At 43.4% G+C, this 21992-nt stretch overlaps 1 protein-coding gene across 1 annotated transcript; it reads left to right on the forward strand.

The window, feature by feature from the left end:
* Positions 1-270: 270 nt before the first annotated feature.
* On the forward strand, positions 271-20474 carry zer1 (zyg-11 related, cell cycle regulator). Its single transcript, XM_080477062.1, has 16 exons — positions 271-398; positions 2175-2461; positions 2544-2694; positions 3203-3657; positions 4649-4822; positions 4910-5024; positions 9279-9425; positions 9512-9685; positions 10410-10625; positions 11238-11279; positions 12448-12567; positions 13161-13276; positions 14117-14305; positions 16154-16251; positions 16813-16915; positions 18213-20474. Exons 2-16 carry the CDS (start codon positions 2295-2297, stop codon positions 18298-18300), a joined length of 2355 nt encoding a protein of 784 aa, XP_080333188.1. The 5' UTR covers positions 271-398; positions 2175-2294; the 3' UTR covers positions 18301-20474.
* Positions 20475-21992: the final 1518 nt, after the last annotated feature.

The following is a 21992-nucleotide window of genomic DNA, read 5'->3' on the forward strand; positions in this document are numbered from 1 at the left end:
GAAAGTGAAGTGGGGAAAGTATCGATGGCTCGAGACGAGATGAGAGAGGCTGGATTTACAGTGTTAACATGGAGGAGTGGACAAATGTAAATAAACTTAGGATTTTCTCAGAACCATGAACTCTAAATAAGATATAGAGGACTCTCGATGGAATTTAAATAACACCTAATAGATGGCAGCAATACGCCCGTGATGCTTTGAGTCTGCCTAATTCAAAGAAGAAGAAGAGGAGGAGGCGGAGGAGGAGGAGGAGTATAGTAGAAGTAGTAGGAGGAGTCTGTTTGTTGACATCGGACGAAAACCTCAATCAGATGACTGCAGCCTGCTGCTAAAAGCTCCATTTGTGGCCGTCATCAGCGCAGCCAGCCGCGGGGAGAGCTCCGGTGGAGCAGTGGCCGGTGAGTCGCCCCCTCGGAGCCCGCTGCCGGTGGTCCGGTTAGTCCGGGTTGGCCCGGGTTAGTCCGGCTCCAGCTAGCCGAGCCCCGCTAGCTCCGCTGGCTAACGCAGGGAAAGTCATCGTTAGCCGGGAGCTAAATTCCCAGCCTGAACCGGAGCGGTGGCTCCCCGTCGGACACTCAACTCACAGTAACAAGTGTTGTCCTCCGATACTGACGCTTGGTCCAACTCAGCGGGCTGCCACTTATCCCCACTTCGTCTCCCGTTAGAGACGTTGGAGTGAATAATTGTTCACCGCATCTCGTTAGCTCGGCTTGCTAACTTGGTAACAGTCAGCTGTGTTTGCCTCAGCGAGCAGGAGGAGGGATTAAACTTCACACTTTAACAAATAACCCCATTTCCCCTGCTGAAAAACGTTTCTAAAGTAGCTCGCGTCGGTGGCCTGACAGCTCGACTTTAAGGTTTGCTTACTTTATAATGGAGCTTTAGCATCTGATGGCAGTTAGCTGGCGTGACAAACACTCCAGAAGATTTTAGTTTAATTAATGACTTGTCTTCACCGCTCGAGATACACCTTTTTGTTTACTCTGGTGTTTGATAGTGGAGTGTGTAGGTTTTTAACCCTCACTGTGTTCAGTTACAGGAGTTAAATCAATCAAAGGTTAAAACCTGAGTCTAATGTCAGTACATGTGAACTCAAATGTGCCAGGTCTTTTTTTTTTTTTTTTTTACTTAAAAGTTGATTATGATTGTTAAAAAAACAAATATCAAAAATTGTTAGACTTTGTAATGTAGTTTGAATAAAAAAGGATTTCAAATTTCTTGGTTCTTGAAAGAGCTGCTGTTCACAGATTTCTGATGAAAGCAGACTGGAAGAATTTGAGGTAAATGTCTGAAGGAGATTATCAAGCAAAGAGCATTGAAGAGGCTGCAGGAGACTCACAAGGAGCAAAACGAGGCTGGAGTCAGAGCATCAGGAAAATGATCCACAGGTCCCACATTAACTGCGTTGTCCCACTGAACCAGAGGCAGGATCACAACTATCTGAGCCTGACCAGAAGAATTGGACCGCACGCCTTTTTTATTTCACCTGACAGTCAAAGGAAATGAAGAGATTGCCAATACGAGCTGGTTCAGAGTGAAAATCAATGAGCATTCATGCTGTTCCAGTTTTTTGTTTGTTTGGGGGTTTTTTTCAATAAAGGCCAAAGTGACTGCAGCGTCTACTCGCAGGTTTTAGATAACGTCCAGCTTCTGACAAGCTCCATAATGTCCTTTTCCAGCAGGACTTTCCATTTTTCAACAGTGCCAAAACTCCTCCTTATTCCATCACTGCTCTCAAAGTAACTTGAAAAACCTTGAACAGACCTACAACCAGATCTCCCCCACGCATGAGAAGTAATCAAGTACTGAGTGCAGAAATGAACAGACTATTCACAAATCTCTCATGTTAATTACCTTTTTGACAATTTAGTATGTTGATTCACTGTGATGATGAGTTTGGGAAACTATGAGTTAAGGTAAAAGGTAGAACTACTTTCAAATGAATAGACATTTCACACTTTGAATTTCAGCACAGGCAAAAAACACCCTCAGCTGATCTGTGACAAAAAATAGGTAATATTAGAAATATCCAGCTTATATCAGGCTGAAATGTTGCTGTTAAATGTGTCTCATTCATATTAATTATTCCAATCAGCAGCTTCCTTCAGTATTACAATGTAATGAACATGATCATTCAGATATTGAATTGACCTTTTTTTTTTTTTTTTTCCTAGTACAAGCTGCTTGTTGTGTAAAGGGGAATGCTCGCAGCTCTCCAGCCTGCAGCCTGCACGCCTTCTTGGGTTCCCTGTTCTGCCCTGTGTTTGATCCCTGCCTGAGAACCAGAGGCTAACATGGCAGCGAAGGCGGGAGATGACCCCGAAAGCCTCATGACCTTGGCCACCGTTTACTGCCTGAGGAATCTGAGGAAGACCATGTGCTACCAGGGACTCAGGAACAAGCTGTGCCTGCGCTCCGACATCTTCCTCCCCAGCGAAATCTGCGACAAGTTGGTCAACACGTACGTGACGACGCACTGATTACTGACTTCCCAGTGGGTTGAACTCTTCTGTGTAACAGGTGCTGTGTTGCTTTTTGGACAGGTATATGGAGTTGATCCACACAGACAGTAACTTTGAACCAGAGGAGAGCTTCTTCCAACTCTTCTCAGACCCTCGCAGCACCAGACTGACCAGGGTCCAGCTGAGGGAAGACTTTGTGCGTGACAGAGACCTGGAGGCCATCAGAAAGCAGGTTAGACAAACACGCATAGCAAACTGCTGACATCTTAAACAGAGAATCCTCATTCTCAGATTTCGCCTTTCTACAACTCTTCAACCAGAAAACCTGCACATGAAAGTACCTGCTCAACAAAAGGATCCACATAGTCCAAATTTGATTTGGTTTTCTTGTTTTAAGCAATATTTGTGTAAACCACATTGTTATAGAGGTAACTCCCAATGCATGGTGCGCTGCCCTTGTTTAGCTGTGGAGGTCCTGAAATGGGCTGTGAGAGGTACAATACAGTCAAAGTTTTCATTATTCAGTTTTGTAATTGAATTCAGATGAATTACAAAAGTGTGTACATACATACAATATCTCTATCCAAAAGTTATAAGAATTGATAGTTTCTTTTCTGACCCATCATAGTTAGTTTCTGATTGAAGTTGGTTTCCCATTGAGGGGTGTGCCTATCAATGACTTTAAACTACACCTTGCATATGAATGGGAAGCAGACTTTTCTGTGTTTTGTGTGTTGTAGGACCTGATTGAACTCCACCTCACCTACTGCAACAGCTTATCATCACGCAGCCTAAAAACTCTCACCTGCTTCAGGGAGACGCTGGTCTCCCTCTGCCTCTTTGGCTGCAGCCACATCTTCTATAGGAAGGGCGGCGCTCCGCTCGCCTGCAATGAGGACACAGAGGAAGAGGAGGAGGAGAGCCCCGCCTCCAGACAGGCCTTAGAGACGGACTTTAACTTCCACAGCTTCAACCGCCTCAGGCTGCTGAACCTGGGCGGGCTGCCTGACGAGGTGGATGCAGAGACACTGCTCAAACCGCTCAAGTCTCTCACTTCGCTGGATCTGTCTAACGTACAGCTGCTGGGCACGGCGTTTCTCACCCAGTGGAAGGACAGGCTGGCTTCTTTGGTTCTGTACAACGTGGACCTGTCGGAGGAGCTGGTCAGTACAGTGGTGGAGCTGGTAAATCTCAGGTGAGGAGGGAGGGGCTTCAACACACTCTCAGCTTTACACATAAACCATCACTGTGCTTTGTACTGACATGGGAGTACCATTAACCTCACGGTTCCTGCTCCACACCAACTGCAGGTCCGTAAAATCATCCTAATTTCACTCTCTCTCCTAAAATATCAAACCACAAATTAAACATAGTCTTAAGCAGTTTGGTATTCAGCCTAAACAAAAAGTTAGTTAAAAGGCAAGTTAAACCCCGTCCAAGTCTTTTAAAGAACCTTCAATCATTTGAAAACCTGTCCGATAATATTCCAAAAACCAGCCGATATGATGGATGTAAAGCAGAATAAATGATCAATGTAGATTGTCTCGACTTGTATATTTATTTATTTTTTTTAAATGTACTTTCATAATATTGGACTACATCTATTTGTATGTCAAAACAATTGTGTATTAAAAATGCCTCCAGTTAAATACTGGAGGCAGTTTTTCAGTTTGTGCTTTAATTTATTTTTGATTTATTTATTACCAGTACAAATTTATTGCAGTTTATCCCATGCTAAACTTTTTTTAAGTTTCATATGTTGCAGCAATGCAAATATTTTTCACCTTGTATTAGTGTTAAAAAGGCCTTTAATGTCACACTGACCCTCCATAAGGAATGAAGCATGGCGAAAAATAGCAGTTTGCAGGCAGAATACCTCTAAAGTGCTGATGCTTATTAAAAACACTCAGTATGGGAGATCAGTCAACTATCGTCTATGCTGCTTTATTCAACTAAGGGTCCTTGGGGCTGCAGCTAAAGACAGGTTACACTTGGAAAGGGACAAACACACACACACACATACTCACACTAACCTCACATGCATGTTTTTGGCCTGTGAGAGGAAAATGGAATACCCGGAGAAAACCCACTCACACACACACACAAACATGCAAAAATCATGTTAGTGTTTCTGCTTGTTTGTGGCCCACTTTTCTATTTCCTAACCCAGCTTCCTGCTTCTTTAGGCATCTCGACATCTCCCGGGAGAGCAGGCGGACTTCAAAGTTTAAGATGACCAGGAAAACCCTGACAGCCATTGTGCAGCGCCTGCTCAACCTGGTGTCTCTGGACATCTCGGGTCACACCATGCTGGACAACTGCACAGTCCCACACTTTGAAGAAGCTATGGGACGTCCAAGGTGCTGATCCTCCTCCAACATGTGCCGTGAACACATCCTCTTCGTGTTAGATCTTCATATAAAACACCCTGTGTTTCTGTCTTTCAGCATTGAACCATGTAAGAGCAGCATCTACCCCTTCCAGGAGCTGAAGAGGCCCCTGCAGTTTTTGGGCTTGTACGACACTACACTCTGCAACGTGACGCACATCCCTGCTTATAAGGTACGCCTTTTAACTTTCAGGAAGAACTCTCACAGCTCAACTCAAAGATCCAAGACGTTTTCCATGTACACAAAAGGCCTTCTCTCAAAAATTGTTCACAAATTTTTCTAAATCTGTGCTAGTGAGCACTTCTCCTTTGCCGAGATATTCTATCTACCTCATAGGAGTGGCATATCAAGATGTTGTAGGACGGCAGAATTATTGCACTATTGTGTCTTATGCTGACCACAATAAAAGGCCACTCTGAAATGTACAGTTTGACTGCATTGTGGGTGTCCGGGGGGGTCAGAAAGCCAGTCACTGCCTCACACAGTGCAACACATCTCCTTCACATAAGAGTTGATCAGGTCGTTGATTGTGACCTATGGAATGTTGGTCCGCTCCTTTTGAATGGCTGTGTGAAGTTACTGGATATTGGAAGAAACTACAACATGCTGTCGTATACAGAGCATCCCAAACATGCTCAATGGGTGAAATTCCGGGTTAGTATGCTGGCCATGCAAGAACTGGAATGTTTTCAGCTTCCAGGGATTGTGTACAGATGAGGCTTGGGATTATCGTGCTGCTACATGAGGTGATGGTCGTGGATAAATTGCACGACAATGGGCCTCAGAATCTCGTCACGGTGTCTCTGTGCATTCAAAATGCCATCATAAAAAGTGTACCTGTGTTTTCTGTCCACAACAGACACCTTGTTGCAGCAGCTAGTTCAGTTGGCTGCACTCGGACCATCTTGAAGGTGAAGATGCTGGATGGGGAGGTCCTAGGCTGGTGTGGTTCAAACATGTCTGAAGTTATGAGGCCGGAAGGATGTACTGCCAAATTCTCTGCAATGCCTTTGGAGGCACCTTATGGTGGAGAAATGAACATGCAACATGCAGTTCATATATCAGACTTAGATCCACGGAATCGTAAACAGTCAAGCTGCAGTGGTATAGATGTTTTTCTTTAGTGGAACATTACTACTGAATCAGCAGCACGATGTTCATATGTCAAACTTTCACCTTCAAATGATACAGAGCGGTGGATAGAACTGATTGATTATTAATTGTGACAAGGTGTGTAACAATCAGTCCCATTGCTGACTCAGCATATAAGTAGCGCAGTGACAGTCGTGCGTAGAGCTGCAGTGTGGATGTGCTGCACTGCCATGCGCTCTAGACGCTCTGGTGCTGCAGACAGTCGACCTCCTCGTCACCCTCCAACTCTGGAGTGACTGAGGATAAAACACAAAGTCCACTGAGCCTTTTTACAGTCCCTGTTTAAATATTTAATTCAAACATTTAATAAACAGATCAAACTGAACTTTATCTGTCTCCACCAAAATGTCTCCTTCCCTCTCTGACGCTCTGCTACACGCTGACCGTCACAACCATGGAGGCTGTTTTAGTGTCCAGTGGTGTGCTGCCCCATGATGTCACTCTCCTCTGACCTCCAACTTCAGATAAGACTTCTTCTCCACCTCTACAGTCACTGATCTCTCTGTGGCTCTCACACTATTTACAGCGGTGACGACGTGCTGCTGATCACTTGTTTTTTCTTTTATTTGTGATTAGACACCAAATAATATCCTCTACTGACCTCCATGACTGTTTCTCTCTCCGTTAAACAAATTTTCAAATTTAGCGTCAAATTCCGGCGATCAACAGGCTGCATGAGATGCAAAAATATTGACTTTGCATTGACAATTTATAATAGAAAGTAGGCATGTTGAGGAGGGATATGAACTGGGCAACCTTCCAGGTAAACTGAGATCTATAAAAGGAAAGTGCGTGCAGATGTGCGTACGCACAGATTTACTAATCCAAATTCTTTTGGGCATGCGCCATTTTTACCTTTGGCCAAGTACCTCCCTTTCCACTGTCTGAGATCCTGCAGAGAGAAAGTTTTGACTGATTGTCCAGGGTGTCCTGAAGCAGCTCTCACTTAGTTTTTTTCAAATAAAGTCTTGAGCCTAGCCTTTAAAGAAAAGACCGTGTTAGCCTCCTTAACTGAAACTGGTTCCACATGAGAGGAGCCTGATAGCGGAAAGCTCTGCCTACCGTTCTACTTGTAGAAATCCTAGGGAACCTCCAGGGGGCAGCACTCTGAGAACCAAGTGTTGCGTTTGGGTGATATGGGATTAACAATTCTTTAAGATACAATGGAGCCTGTTTGTTAAGAGTTTTACAGGTTAAAAGAAGGATTTAAAATTTTATTGGAGATGGAACAGGAAGCCAGTAAAGTCAAAGTGACATTGGAGTGATGCGATCTCTCCTGCTGGTTCTTGTCAGGACTCTCGCTGCAGCATTTTGATTCAGTTGAAGACTTTTTAAGCAGTTATTGTTTCACCCCCATAATAAGGAGTTCCAATAGTCTACTCTGGAAGGAACAAATGCATGGATTAGTTTTTCAGTGTCACTCTAAGTCAACATGTTCCTGATTATAGAAATATTACGTTGGTGAAAAAAGACTGTCTTGAAACTTGCGTATTGTTGGAGTTGAACAATAAGTCCTGGTAAAAATTAAATCCCAGGTTCTTCACCTACCATCCATTGTTCCTATATCTTTAGATCATTTCTCTCAGATGTTTTGGGCCAAATATAATTTCTGTTTTATCCACGTTCAGATTCAGAAAGTTACAGCTCATCCAAGCCTTTATGTCTTTAAGACAAGCTTCTAGTTTAACAAGTTGATCAGTATCATCTGGTTTCATTGATAAAAAGATTTGAGTGTCATCTGCATGGAGTTGATGGAGTGTTTTCTGATAATATTTCTTACAGGAAGCATGTATACTGTGAAAAGTATAGGTCCTAAGACTGAACCCTGTGGAACTCCATGTTTAACTTCAGTCTGAGCTGAAAAGTTATCGTGAACATAAACGAAGTGGAACCTGTCCTATAAATATGATCAAAATCAATTTACTGCTGTACTTTTAAGCCAGATGATATGTTCTCGTCTCTGTAATAGGATGTTAGGATCAATAGTATCAATGCAGCACTGAGATCTAACAGGACCATGAGAAGATCATTAGTAACTTTGACCAGAGAGTCTCTGTGCTATGATGAGCTCTCAAACCTGATTGGAAATACTTAAATAGGTTGTTTTTTGCATAAATGGTCACATAGCTGACTTGCTACTACTTTTTTGAGGATTTTAGAAATAAAGAGAAGGTTGGATATTGGCCTGTAACTTGCTAAAACACCTGAATCGGGTGGGAATTTTTTTACGAAAAGGTTTAATTACAGCAACCGTTGAGGCTTGTGTTACGTAGCCTGTTATTAAAGATAAGTTAATCTTTTTTGTTATTTAAATTTTTTTTAGCCTTTATTTAGCCAGGAGAAACCACATTTTGATTAATAAACTCTTTTACAAGTGTGTCCTTGAGAGCGGGGGGAGGCGAGGGTCTTGCTCGGGGACCCCCCAGTGCATGTTTTTTGGACTGTGGGGGAAACCGGAGTACCCGGAGGAAACCCACGCACACACGGGGAGAACATGGAAACTCCACAATCAATTGTCAACACCCTTGTTGAAGTTCAGTGCAAGAATAGAAATCAAAGAAATTTCTATTTTACCCAGGCTCCTGGATCTGTTTATGTCACTTCCAGTTTGAATCCCAATTAAACAATTTCAGGAGTGGCACAGGCAAATTTCACGATTCATTTGGAATGGGGGGGGGAGCCAATAATAAAATACAGTACCTTAATTATTAGTAAGGAGGGAGGAGGTATGTCTCTCTCCAGCCCCAGTTGTTGCATTATTTATCTATTTATTTATTTGTACTGCCTGCTCCAAGCTACCATTTAATTGCAGGTGTGCTGCGGAGAATGGTGTGAAAACTGCCTGTTTGTGTGCGCGTGTCCGTTTGGAGGAGAAAAAAACAGCGGCCGGGTTCTGTTTAATAATAAAGCGGCATTATAGAGAAAAAAAACTCTTCCTGCTGGACGCTACAATAGTAACGCACGGTGACTTGGAGAAGTAACTTTAATCTGATTATTGGTTTAGAACTTATAACGCGTTAGATTACTCGTGACGAAAAAAGTGGTCAAATGAGAGTGAGAGTAACACATTACTAAGTAACGTGTTGCCTTCATCACTGACTGTGACACAATTCTACTGTTCATGTTTCTCTTTGTTCTGCATTTTCTTGTGTTTGTGTAAAAAAAAAACTAAGATATTTCAAGTATCAAATTTTTTCTGATTAAAATAAACCCAACAATGAAGCAGGATCTTTTAAAAGGAAAAATGTGTGTGTGTGTTTCTCCAACCTTTCAGGTGACGGGATCAAAGAATGAGGACCAGGTTCTGAATGCCATTGAGGCATACACAGAGTTTCGTCCTGAGCTGGCGCACAGAGCCATCAACCAGCTGTTTGACATCGCCAGGATACAACACTGCAGCCAGCTGCTGCGAGCTTTACAAGTAGGACGTTTGCTTCCAGGTCCTGTAGAAGTCCTGCATGTCTCTTCCAGTCCCCTCCTGTAAACTCCATCCTGTCCTCCTCTCAGCTCGTCATAGCCGCACTGAAGTGCCACAAATACGATAAGAGCATCCAGGTGACGGGCAGCGCCGCTCTCTTCTACCTGACCAACACCGAGTACCGCAGTGACCAGAGCGTCCGGCTGCGGCGAGAAGTCATTCAAGTGGTTCTGAACGGGATGGAACAATATCAGGAGGTCACCGTAAGTCATCTCTGGGACGCCAAGTCCAACCAACGCACAAACTCCTACATTCACACTATGCTTCTAAAACATGAATCTAATTAACTTGAGACTTTGGAAATAATGAATGGGTGAGTTACACCCTATGACGTCTCTTGACAGCTTTAAATAGCTGTGAGGGAACTCATCTAACAGGTTTATGACAGTTTCTGTTTCTCTGATGGTTACTTCCTGTAGTTTCACTCAATCTGCTTCACTGGAACACACGAGACATATGTACACACGTTAAAATGATTTGATAGAAATTCTCATAAACTGCAGCTGCCAACATGGGGCTCTGCGTTCTAGATGAGGAGCCAACAGCTCTGCAAGGGCGTCAGATGGAACAACTTTCTTGGTTGTGTGCTGCCAAGAAAGGAAAACATGAAAGTAATTCAGTCACGAAATGACCACCTGCAGTGAACTGGAGTCCACAGCAGGAAAGGCTTGCACGCAGAGAAGTGCAATGAACTGCAAATAAAGTCCACATACAAAACCCTCCACTTGCTCTCAGCAAACATGACAAAAGAGTGAAAAATGTTGAAAGATCTGGATTACATAAAGAATTAGAAGACATAACAAAAATATAGAGATTCCAGCTAAAAATATAGATTCCCTGGGCCAAGAAGATGATGCGGTGAGGTGGATAACTTCCTCTGCACACACACTATCCGACTGACATGTCTCTCTAAATGTTACCACCCAGGTCCAGAGGAACTGCTGCTTGACACTGTGTAACTTCAGTATACCAGAGGAGCTGGAGTTCCAGTACAGTCGGGTCAACCAGCTGCTGCTGAAGATCCTGGAGCCAGCCCGGCAGGACGAGTCCATCCAGAGAATCGCTGTTCACCTGTGCAACGCTCTGGTCTGCCAGGTGGACAACCATCACAAAGAGGCTGTGGGAAAGATGGGCTTCGTCAAGGTAATGGCAGCGGCACTTTCACTTGAACTGGTGTTAATTTGATTTTGACTTTCATTTCGACTCACAGATTGACTAAACCTCAGTGAGGCGCTGCTGCTTCAGGCTCATGGTTATAGTGGGCTGCAGACAGTCTCAGTGCAGAGCTCAGAGAATCTGTTTTCAGCCTTACTGAGTCGAGGCCAATGGCAGGAGTCTTGCTGATGCTTACCAAGCTTATTTTTGACCCGTGTGGACACAGGTAGACCATGTGATCACAATATAGTTATTTCACCACCAGATTTCTGCTGATATTGATATTTGGAAAACGACACGCGTCTTACAGAGAATTTTTGAGTCAGAAAAACATTGGAGCTCTGACATACGATATATTCACAGACCTTGAAAGAAATGCCAGACACTGTGCAATAGGACGCTGCCTTTTAGCTGCACTGTCATAATTCTACCATTGTCTCTCCAATCAAATCTTACTCTTTTAGGTTGTGATCATTAGCATCATCTTCTTATTTTTTTTTATCCACTTTTCCTCACTTCACACTATTTCACGCACCAGTCTTTTGAGTAGTTCTGGTTGATACCAGCTGCTTGGATTGATTTTTGTTCTCTATTTCACAGACAATGTTGAATTTGATTCAGAAGAAACTCCTGGACAAAACGGTGAGTCTCAGTCTTTGGAATTTGTTCCTTTTAGTTTTCAATGCTTTATAAATATGAATCTTTAACTGTTTTGATTTGTTAGGACATATTATAGCAAATAATGCTCTCAGTAATGTCACAATGTATAATTCATAAGAACATCCACTCATCCTTCAAAAGTAGCCCACACTAAATGGACTTGTGGGTGTTCAGATGGTATGTTATGCCTATTATACTAAATTATGTTGTTATTGACAGATTGAAGGTTTTTATTGTCTCTGTTAGAAAAACAATGAAATTCAGTTTGGCTGCGTATTAGCAGCAATTAAATATATATTATATGAAGCATTGTTAAATCCAGATTAACAATATTAAGTGTTTATAACAATATAATGCAGCTTCTCTCCAGGTGAACGTTCAGCCAAAGTCTTACATCAATAAGGCAAAAAGGAGAGAGATTCAGAGCTGTTCTTCAGATATGAGGAGCAGTAAAGACCTGTTGTGCAGTGCCTCTGGTTTGAAAAGAGATTGTCAGTCACGAGGGAGCGAGTGTGAACACGCAGAGCAAAAAAAGATGCAAAGTAGCAGTAAATCAACAGGTTTAGCTGCAGTTTGAGGCAAATGCATTCAGAGTCCTTTGTTTTGCTTCAAGATTGCTGGGTAACGTAAAGTCTTGAAGCTACTTCAAACTCAAAGCTACTCAAATAAGAAATTCCACAGCCTGATCTGAGGGTGTCAAACAAATAAAGAAATTGGCTGCAAATAGAGGGATGAATTTCACCTCGTCTTGCACCTGGAAGCATCATTTTAATTTGTGTTTAGAATTCTGTGCAAAAAATGTTCATCTTTTGTTAAAATATATTTGAATTGTCATAATATGCCCATACTTCGTATCCTAACTTTATCGTCCTCATTATATTAATCCCCTTGGGAATATTTCTTTTTTCCATATTGAAAGTCCTATTGCTGGGATGCAGAGGTGCAGCCGCATTCGGCGTGAACTCCTGATCCCAAGTCCACTTCTCTGACCTCCGGGCCGTCACTGGCCCTGAAGATGAAACATTCGGAGTTGTGGTTGTTCATAGATTATCATGCTGTCATTTCTCTGGTCCGGTCCACTCAGGACCAAGTTAGACTGCATGTGGCTCCTGAACTGATGAGTTAACAGCCCCACTCTGTCTGTGCTCAGTGTGACCAGGTGATGGAGTTCTCCTGGAGCGCTTTGTGGAACATCACGGACGAGACGCCCGACAACTGCCAAATGTTCCTGAACTGTCGCGGCATGAATCTCTTTCTGGAATGTCTACAGGTGAATCCGCAACAAGATGATATATCCAAAAGTACCACTTTTGTGGCCTACAGTAAATAAATTGCCCTCGACTGTGTCTTTTACACAGGTTGCATAACTTTGAGCTCCACAGTGACTTTGGATCTCGCCGTTTCTGCTACACATTGAAGACCTGAAACAAGCTTCTCTCTCAACTTTTATCTTTTGCATTTTTTCTCAGTGAACAAATGTGCTCTACAACACGTGTTTTACCCTGTAATCACCTGTTGAATTAGCACAACACACATCCATGGAGTCAGTCTTCTTCCTGTTGTCTCAACTCTCTGGTTTCTTTACAACAGATTTAGATAGCTTCTTCAGTGCTGAATGATTCCAGTCCCATACCATCTTCCACGACTTGTTCCAATCAGAAGTTTCATTCTCCCTGATTATCTTAGACATCCTGGACTTTGATACCTTGATAAAAGCTGAAGTTATGGCAGGGCTGTGATACTGGGTCACTTTAGAAAGTGTATTTGAGCAAGTGACTGGATATTGAACTAAACTGGATTTTCTGATATTGATGCATTTCAAAATGGAAGTTGAATACAATTTCTTTTGTGTGTTTACTGTAGGAGTTTCCAGACAAGCAGGAGCTCCACAGGAACATGTTGGGTCTTTTAGGAAACGTTGCTGAGGTCAAAGCCCTGCGGCCACAGCTGCTCACACCACAGTTCATCTCTGTGTTCAGGTAAAGGAAAAACATTTAAAAAATACAACAACACAAGGGTATCAGACCAGCGGAGCAGGTTGATAATTTACCTCATGATGGATGGATGTACATTGCGTGCTGTTCCCCTTGTTTTCTGCCCCAGCTCAATACAAAATACTGACTGTTGCAGGCAACTAAAGTTCAGGTTGTCAAACTTAGACAGAGAAGTGATTAATGACAAAACACACAGAATTGCAATGGCGGCTTACTCCTAATCGCTGGAGCAAAGAAAACCAAACTGCAGACCTCATGCACTTACAATGTGTGTCTTCAGTTATTCACCAAATGCTCCAAATATGTCTTATTTACTCAACTTTATACTGTTAAAGAGCACTAGTGTATCAAATGTGAAAAAAAAAAGGAATGTAGAACTTGTTACAAAGAGAATTCCCCACTCCATTTAGAAAACATAGAGATATTTTATTAATCCTAAAAGGAAAATCATTTAGTGATTTTAATCATAGCTCAATAGTGTATAGTCATGTTTATTTTTTTCTGCTGTTGATTGACCCAAAAAAGAACATATATAGAATGAGACGACTGCCTGATAAAATGAATTTAAAGTTCCTTAAACCGCAAAATGCTCCCTAAATGAAAGTTTATTCATGAAGCGCGTTACAAGAACAGAGGCGACACAAAATGCTTTACAGTTGTGGGATAATACCAGAAGTACTTCATTAATGAAGAAGTATACACAGTGAGATAGAAACCATTCAGGATGGGTTATGTGCACATTACTGCGTTTACTTGTTGGCTAAAGGCATTTAGTTTATTATTCTGTGGTGTGAGTAAAAGTTTTATTAATCTTCTCTCCCCCAGTAACCTGCTGGACAGTAAGGCTGACGGGATCGAGGTGTCATACAACGCGTGCGGCGTGCTGTCTCACATCATGTTTGATGGGCCGGAGGTTTGGTCAATGGAGGAGCCGCGGAGAGACTCCTTGATGGACAAGATGTGGGAAGCCATCCAGAGCTGGGACGTGAGCTCCCGACGCAACATCAACTACAGGTGAGTGGAGCGGATGGTCCTTTTATCGTCCTTTCATCCATATCTATAGTAAACGTCTAACAAACATGTTATATAATGCCAACCAGTAGCGTGTAACAGAACAATTACAAGCATAAAATGGAAGAAAACGGTGCAGTAACAGCACTCTATGCTGCTTCACAAAAGACAATTGACTTTGCTCGGCAAGGCTGTAAATGTGTCTTTTGAATCATCAATTAATCAATTCTGGATTAATTAAGCAGTTATTGTAAGAAAGCTGGTATCAAACAGCTTCACAGGCTTTAACACACTTCATTATGTTAGAGTTTATATTTGGTTATTAGGAGTATATAGTAGTATAATAGATACTTCAGAGTATGGAGCGGAGCATGGTCCGGTCGCTCCGGTCTCCGGCGAGTGAATGAGGCTGGTTTGGCCTGCAAGGCCTTCTCTGCAGGGCTAAGAAAAATATCGGAATCAGACGTTACTTCCAGACATGTAGTTTCATTTTAAAGCTTTTAACCAATCACATTTCAGCCATCATCTGTTGACAGGGTAAAAAAAATCTGTCTGAGCGGGTTGGTCAACCTACAATGGCTGAAGGAGGTGAGAGAGGGATTTGGGTGTAGATTTATTTGTTAAAACCATTTTCAAGACAAACTTTTCAAAAGGTCACTGAACGCACCGCAACGCAGAGCACGGCAGGATTCTGGATTATATTATCTACCGGACACAAGATTTCAACACCAAGAACACGGTTTCATGTTTGTCTCCCTCCTCCACCCCCGGAAGTTTCAGGAATACCAGGAAAATGTCCTGCATGCAGCCTCTTTCAGCTCATCTCAGACACGGAGCACTTTGGATCTGTCCCATTTAAGAACAGAACTGACTGAACATCTCCCACTGAGCTCTTTGACCTTCAGTAGAAGATTCTGAGTGAGAGCAAGAGGCAGCTTGAATGGTGGTAGAAAAGGACTTCTTGATGGAACAGAAACACAGAAAATCAGTACAACAGGGTAACTGAACTGTGGCTGAAGAGAGAAAGAAGGATGGATTTTGTATTTAAATAATCAGGATGCTTGGTGTGTAAAATGGTGTTATTTTCCTAAATAATAATATAATTTTATAAGGTTATTATTGATGCTGTTTGTTACGCAGCTGAGCTTCAGTAGTAGAATTGTACACTTCGACTTTATTTCCAAAGTAAAGGCGTTTATTCTGGTTACATGAGTATCGATCTGTGATGCAACAGCTCTTTTGTACTGCATTTCTGCATCATAACATGGTTTTTATGGCCATAAAACGTTAATGAGCGGTGGATTGACGAGTTCTGAAATGCATGGCACGCCACTGCCAAAACCAGATCGGTTTTTACTGTTCTCAGGAGGAACATCTGAACTCAGATGAAGAAACGTAGCTCCTCTGGAGAACAGCGGGCTTTTCAGAGAGTCAGCGGAGCAGCAGAGCGTCACAGTGCAGTCTGTACTCGTCCAGCTCCACCAAGGTCTTTTTTAATGAACACGTGCTTTATTCTCTGGACGTAGGTCGAACTCTCTTCTTCCTCAGAAGCGTGTGGACTGAGATCAGCAGAGGTCCGCCTTAGGTCAAAAAGAACGTATATTACTGCATTATAAAGTATTTTATCAATTACAATAAGATTGCGTTAATGATTTATCCACATGCTAATATCTCCAATCGTCAGGATTCCTCAGAACAAAAAGAATTTCTCTGATCAGGGCCTGAGTGAAGTAAACGTAATCTCAGATGATCCTTCTTTCACTTTGCCCTGAGGCAGAACTGGAACACAGCCAGACCACGACTGAACGCTCACACTCACCGCCATGTCTCTGATCGCATGTTCCCTCGCAGGTCCTTTGAGCCGATCCTGCGGCTGCTGCCACAGAGCATCTCCCCTGTCAGCCAGCACTGGGCCACGTGGGCGCTCTACAACCTGGTGTCAGTTTACCGTGAGTACCTGCAGGCTTCCAACCACAGCGGAGGATTCTCTCTTAACAGGCAGCGTGGATTACTGGGATTACCTGAGGCCCGGGACCCTCTCGTGGTCAAAATTAGAATAAATAAATTAGTATTTATTCACATTAATTGCACTTTATACTAGATGTATCCTGAAGGTGAAAACTCTTGAATATATCGAGTAGACGTGCTGCAGTGTTCCTCCCAACATTTCTGCGTCACAGAGCTTTGAAGCTAATGTTGCTCCACAAGCTCCACCTGCAGCGCTACTCGTCCTTTACTCTTCCTCTTCCTCTTCTTATCCGCTCTCATTGTTGAGTCTCTTGTAACTGAGTCACAGGAAACCTGTGAAACCTCCCCTTGCTTTCGTTGGCTGTTTCAGCTCCTCAGGCCTGGCAGAGCAGTCTGCAGCACCTGCCTCTGAGATGCTCACGAAGTAGCTGCTCACCTCCAATCTAGATGCACATGGTGTCCTGAACGTTTTCAGGAGAGGTTCTCTCCCTTTGTCTTCATAATCTCTCTGACTTTCTATCTCTACTTTCTCTGGTCTGCAGCGAGCAAGTACTGCCCCCTGCTGATAAAGGAGGGAGGACTGAGTCTTCTGGAGAACGTTCTGGAGCTGGACAGCTCGCAGCCGGAGACCAAGGACATGGCCAGGTGAGACGGAGGAGGGGCTCCATCAGGAACAACTGCTGGAGCGGCCTGCAGAGGTTTTCTATGGAGGTATTATTGGTGAAAAAGGTTTGTGTACTTGTAAAAGTGAATTTGCAGTTGTGTACCGTGAGTTGTGTACCTGTAGAATTGTTTTCTCTCCACAAATACAACACCACACTGACAAAGTCACAACTTCTTCATTACAGGAGCACAAATCCTGTTTTACAAGCCACAGATTAAAAAAAACTGTCATGTTGATATTTTTCCTCCAATTGTTGCAGTAAAACTGGTGAGAAACATATTTGTGCTTCTGTATCGATGTGAAGTTCTTCCATTCAAGTCACAGAATGTTTTATTCATCTACTAATCACACATCACGGCTCTCAGCTGAGATATCTGGTGAAAATGACCTGTGTGTTCAATCAATGGAGAAAAAGATGGCGCTTATCTGAGATTGACGGATTTCACAGCCAATCAGGAGAGAGGATTTTGTCCCACAGCCAATCAGAAGAGAGGAGCTTTTCTGTTTTGATGCATCAAGAAGTGACAGAATGTGACATTTTTTCAGCTTTGCATCGAAGTTAATGTATTAATGTGACTCAAAAGACAACACCTCTCTGCTGCTGTTGATTCAATGAATTATGACTTATGATTTCAATCCGGAGCAGCGGGAACTTTGCTTCTCAGACAAACTCTGATTGGCTATGGTACAGAAATCCCTCTCCTCCCCCTCTCTGAAATCCGTCAATCTCAGATAAGCAACGCCTTTTTCTCCACTGACTGAACGCACAGGTCTTTTTCACCAGATATCTCAGCGGAGATGTGTGATTAGTAGATGAATAAAACATTCTGTGACTTGAGTGGAAGAACTTCACATCGATACAGGAGCACAAATATGTTTTTCACCAGTTTTACTGCAATAATTGGAGGAAAAATATCAACATGACAGTTTTTTTTAATCTGTGCCTTGTAAAACAGGATTTGTGCTCCTGTAATTAAGAAGTTGTGAGTTTGTCAGTGTGGTGTTGTATTTGTGGAGAGAAAACAATTCTACAGGTACACAACTCGCAGTACACAACTACAAATTCACTTTTACAAGTACACAAACCTTTTTCACCAATAATACCTCCATAGTTTTCTCCTGAAATAAGTTGAAAACTGCATTAGAAGGTTTTGGCCGTGAGCCAATAACATCTGCACTCCAAGTTTCCCCTCAAATGTGTATTAAGAAGCGGGAGAAAGTGTTTGCTTGTTCATGGAAGGTCTTTGTTGACGTTCTTCTGTAAATGTCACGTTTCAGGAAAGTAATCGAGCAGTGTGAGAACTTCAAAGAAGACCCCATGGAAACCAATCACGGACAGGACGTGAACTACGGCCAGAGAGGTTGACGGCAGGACGCCCCCCGGTGCCAGTGAACACGGAGCTGACCAACCCACGGCCCCTCCTACTGTCGTCTCCACCAGGCTGGATTGTGTGAATTCTTCTTCTTTTTGGTCCTTCTTGTAACGTCATAGAGCAGAAGCGTTTCTCTGAGCCTCCTCACAGCAGCTTGAAGAAACCCGGAGTTTAGGATGCGGTGTTTTGGGGTTTTTCGTTTGTGAGGATGCGTTTACTCTGCTGCAGCGCAGCACCTGGTCTGTCGGGGGCGCCGTGCAGGTCTGGGTGTCGTGTTTTCTCTTCATGTGTGTGTTTGTGTCTTTTGAGAGGATTTAAGGACGAAGCAGATGGGGTGGCTCTCGGTTCTGGATGGAAGGAACCTGAAAGGGACCCCACCCCCAACCCCCCAACCCCCCCCCCCCCCCATCACAGCTCACGCATTCATGAGCTGCAGAAACATGTACAGTGAATATTCACCATCACGAGCACACAAGCTGCAGCTGACGGGAGGAAACCTCCGCAGCTGGCAGCCGTGCTGGACTCTGGTGTTACATATGTAAATACTCTGTGTGTCTCATCCTTTTTACTGTGTGATAATTATTCTAATAATGTTCATGACGTTACTCTATTTAAATTTGTTTCGGGAGAACACACAGGGGGTCCCGGTGTCGTCTCGCTTCTGTGGATCCTCTGTTCTTTAGAGGTTCATTTCCATCCCTTCTGTTTTCATCGTGACGCCTGGAAACAGTGGTGAGCTTTGGAACGTCACCGTCACAAGCACTTAGACTAAAAGCTCCATGAACACCGACGGGAGATTTTTAGGACACATTTTGGAGGAAAAAGCTCCGTTTTCGAGTGACCCGTCCCCCGGTGCCGCTTGCTCCAGTACATTGCACATTTGCATGTGTTTTTCTAGCTTTTCCACCTTCACTTCAAGAATCAACCTTCAGCTCTTACAAAACAACAACGTGTGCTTGGGGGGTTTCACAGCTTTTCTCCAGATATCAAAAACTAAACTTCATATCTGTGGAGAAGTTGCGATTCACTCACCCCAACGCCGCCGCTGCCGCCGGGTAGAATAAAGATTCATCCTGATGAGACGAATAATTAAACTAGAAGTTTGAGCTCCGTGCCTTTTGATATGCTCAGAATATTAACATGGCGCGTTTCAGTAAGACGGAGACGGCGTCGCAAGATTTGACTGCTTTGATTGAAGTGCTGCCAGAGTTTGGACGTCTGATAATATCAGTGGCAAAGTTTGGGTGTGTGTGTGTGTTGGGGGGGGGGGGGGGGGGGGTCAACTGGTTGATGACATCATTTAAAGGTGCAGTGTGTAAAACGGAGTATATTCACAGATTCTCTCAGGTCTTAAAGTCGTCGACCCGCTGGGTCTCCAGAAGAGGCTTGTTTGGATTTTGATGGCCGCCGCAGGTTCACTCTGAAGGGGGAATTTGTATTTCAGGCTCCGGGGTGGTTGCGGTTGTGCGACTGCACCACCAGGTGGAAGTAATCCTCGCACAAAGTAGCTGTACTCAAACTCACTTGCACCAGCAAACAGTCATTTTCTCCTCTTTTGAGTTTTCTCTTGCACGCTGACAGACACTCGAGTGAACGTTTGATTTCTCTGAGCTGTCGGGTGGAAGCAGAGCTTTGTGTTTCCGACTGGATCTGAAACAAGTCGTCAGTTTCACCAAGTCGCTCCCAGTTCAGTCGGATTACTTTTTCAGCATAAGGATTTAAGTTTATTGGAGAAAAAGCGAAGTAGCGCAAGTCCAGTTAGGATCATTTGTATTTAGTTAACTATTATGATTCATCCACAAAGCATGCAAATATACATAATTTCCCTCTTTTTTGAAAAAACCTTTTAGTTTTTATCATTTAAATATCAAATGTGCATCATCTGTTGACCCAAAGACATGAAACATGATCCAACGATGAGTTGATTTTAAAAACCATTTCATTTATTCAAGGTTACGTTTTTTGAAACGGCTTAAAATGTCAAATTACACAAGTAGTTTGATGATTTAAACAAAAGGAAAAAATGAATGAAACTTTTTACAATCAGGTTTGTTAAAATATCAGTCAGGTTTTGGCTTCATGGTGTTAAAAGTCACTTTTTTTGTATTTTTGTTTGAAAATGTGTGAAGGTGTAACCATTAAAACAAGAGATATTTCTAGAAGTGGCTTCTGACCTGAACGGCAGTTTATTTCCTCTTTCATGGTAGAAAATGTATAAAGTGTGAAAAGAGTTTGGGGTTGATCCTAAAAATGAATTATTTGTCTTGAGCCTCCGATCAGTTTCTTTTAGTCTGTAAAGGTACAGTTTGTTTTATTTGTATTTAGAAAGCTGAGGGGACTGAGACCCAAAGAGTGAGTGAGTGAGACCCAGTGACTGAGTGAATGAGACCCAGGGCGAGAGTGAGCGAGTGAGTGAGGCACAGTGAGTGGGTGAGTGAGTGAAACCCAGTGAGTGAGTGAGACCCAGTGAGTGAGTGAGTGAGGCACAGTGAGTGGGTGAGTGAGACCCAGTGAGTGAGTGAGTGAGTGAAACCCAGTGAGTGAGTGAGACCCAGTGAGTGAGTGAGTGAGTGAGTGAGACCCAGTGAGTGAGTGGGTGGGTGAGCGAGTGAGTGAGACCCAGTGGGTGAGACCCAGTGAGCGAGTGAGTGAGTGAGACCCAGTGGGTGAGACCCAGTGAGTGAGTGAGTGAGACCCAGTGGGTGAGTGAGTGAGACCCAGTGGGTGAGTGAGACCCAGTGGGTGAGACCCAGTGAGTGAGTGAGTGAGACCCAGTGAGTGAGTGAGACCCAGTGGGTGAGTGAGTGAGCAATCGCTGCTGCTGCGGCTCCACTTGGATCAGTCCAGCTTTTAGTTTCTTGTCCGTTCAATCACAGAAACATCGGATTGGAACGTTGAGAGAACAATGCACACGTGACTCCCTTCTGCCACCTGGTGTACAGACGTGACATTGCCTCGTTTTACGTTCTGCACTTTTAAAAGCTGTTTTCTTCTTGTTTTGTTTCTCCTGCTGTGATCTGGCTTCTGGAAACGACCCGCGAATATTCGGGGATTCAGAGTGAAAAACGTCTCGAATGCTCGGATTTCATTACATAAATACTAGGAATCACGTCAGACCAATAGGAAATGGATGCTCTTCCTCCTCCTCTTCCTCTTGCTCCTCCTCTTCCTGCTGTTCTTCTTCATCCTCCTGTTCCTCTTCCCCTGCTCCTCCTCGCAGAGCTCCAGATGGGAGCCCTTCCACGTGTTTTGAACTCCTCCTCCTCCTCCTCCTCGGGGCGCCATAGTTCTCATGTTCACTGTTTCTCAGTGCACCTTGGTGGATCTCATGTTTCTTCTCACGGTGAAGTCGAGTTCCGGCGTGAGGCGACAGGCTGCATGAGACTCTTCACTAATCTGAAGAGGTTTCTACACATGATCAAAGCTCCAGTAGTTTTTGTTTTTGTGAGTGTTTTATTTTTTGGAAATTGCACCGTGTTTATTAAAAGTCCTGCGGACAGACGGAGGAGGATCAGCTGGACGTTCTGTCTCCTGCTCTGCCCCATGATTTCGGTTCTGAGACGGATTGTGGTTTTCACTGGGAAGTAACACTGCTCCAGGAAAACTGCTTTCTGGGGTTCTCCGATTGCACCTGCTAATTTCCTTCCCAGCCTGTTTACACTCTGTTTTCTTTTGTAACCGCTGA

Source organism: Lipophrys pholis, assembly GCF_963383615.2.
Source record: "Lipophrys pholis genome assembly, chromosome: 12".
In the NCBI taxonomy this organism is placed as follows: Eukaryota; Metazoa; Chordata; class Actinopteri; order Blenniiformes; family Blenniidae; genus Lipophrys; species Lipophrys pholis.

Coding starts and splice junctions, on each gene's coding strand:
- zer1 (XM_080477062.1), top strand. CDS start 2,295: ATGGCAGCGAAGGCGGGAGATGACCCCGAAAGCCTCATGACCTTGGCC. Junction 4,823..4,909: donor GAAGCTATGGGACGTCCAAG/GTGCTGATCCTC, acceptor TCTGTCTTTCAG/CATTGAACCATGTAAGAGCA. Junction 14,306..16,153: donor CGACGCAACATCAACTACAG/GTGAGTGGAGCG, acceptor GTTCCCTCGCAG/GTCCTTTGAGCCGATCCTGC.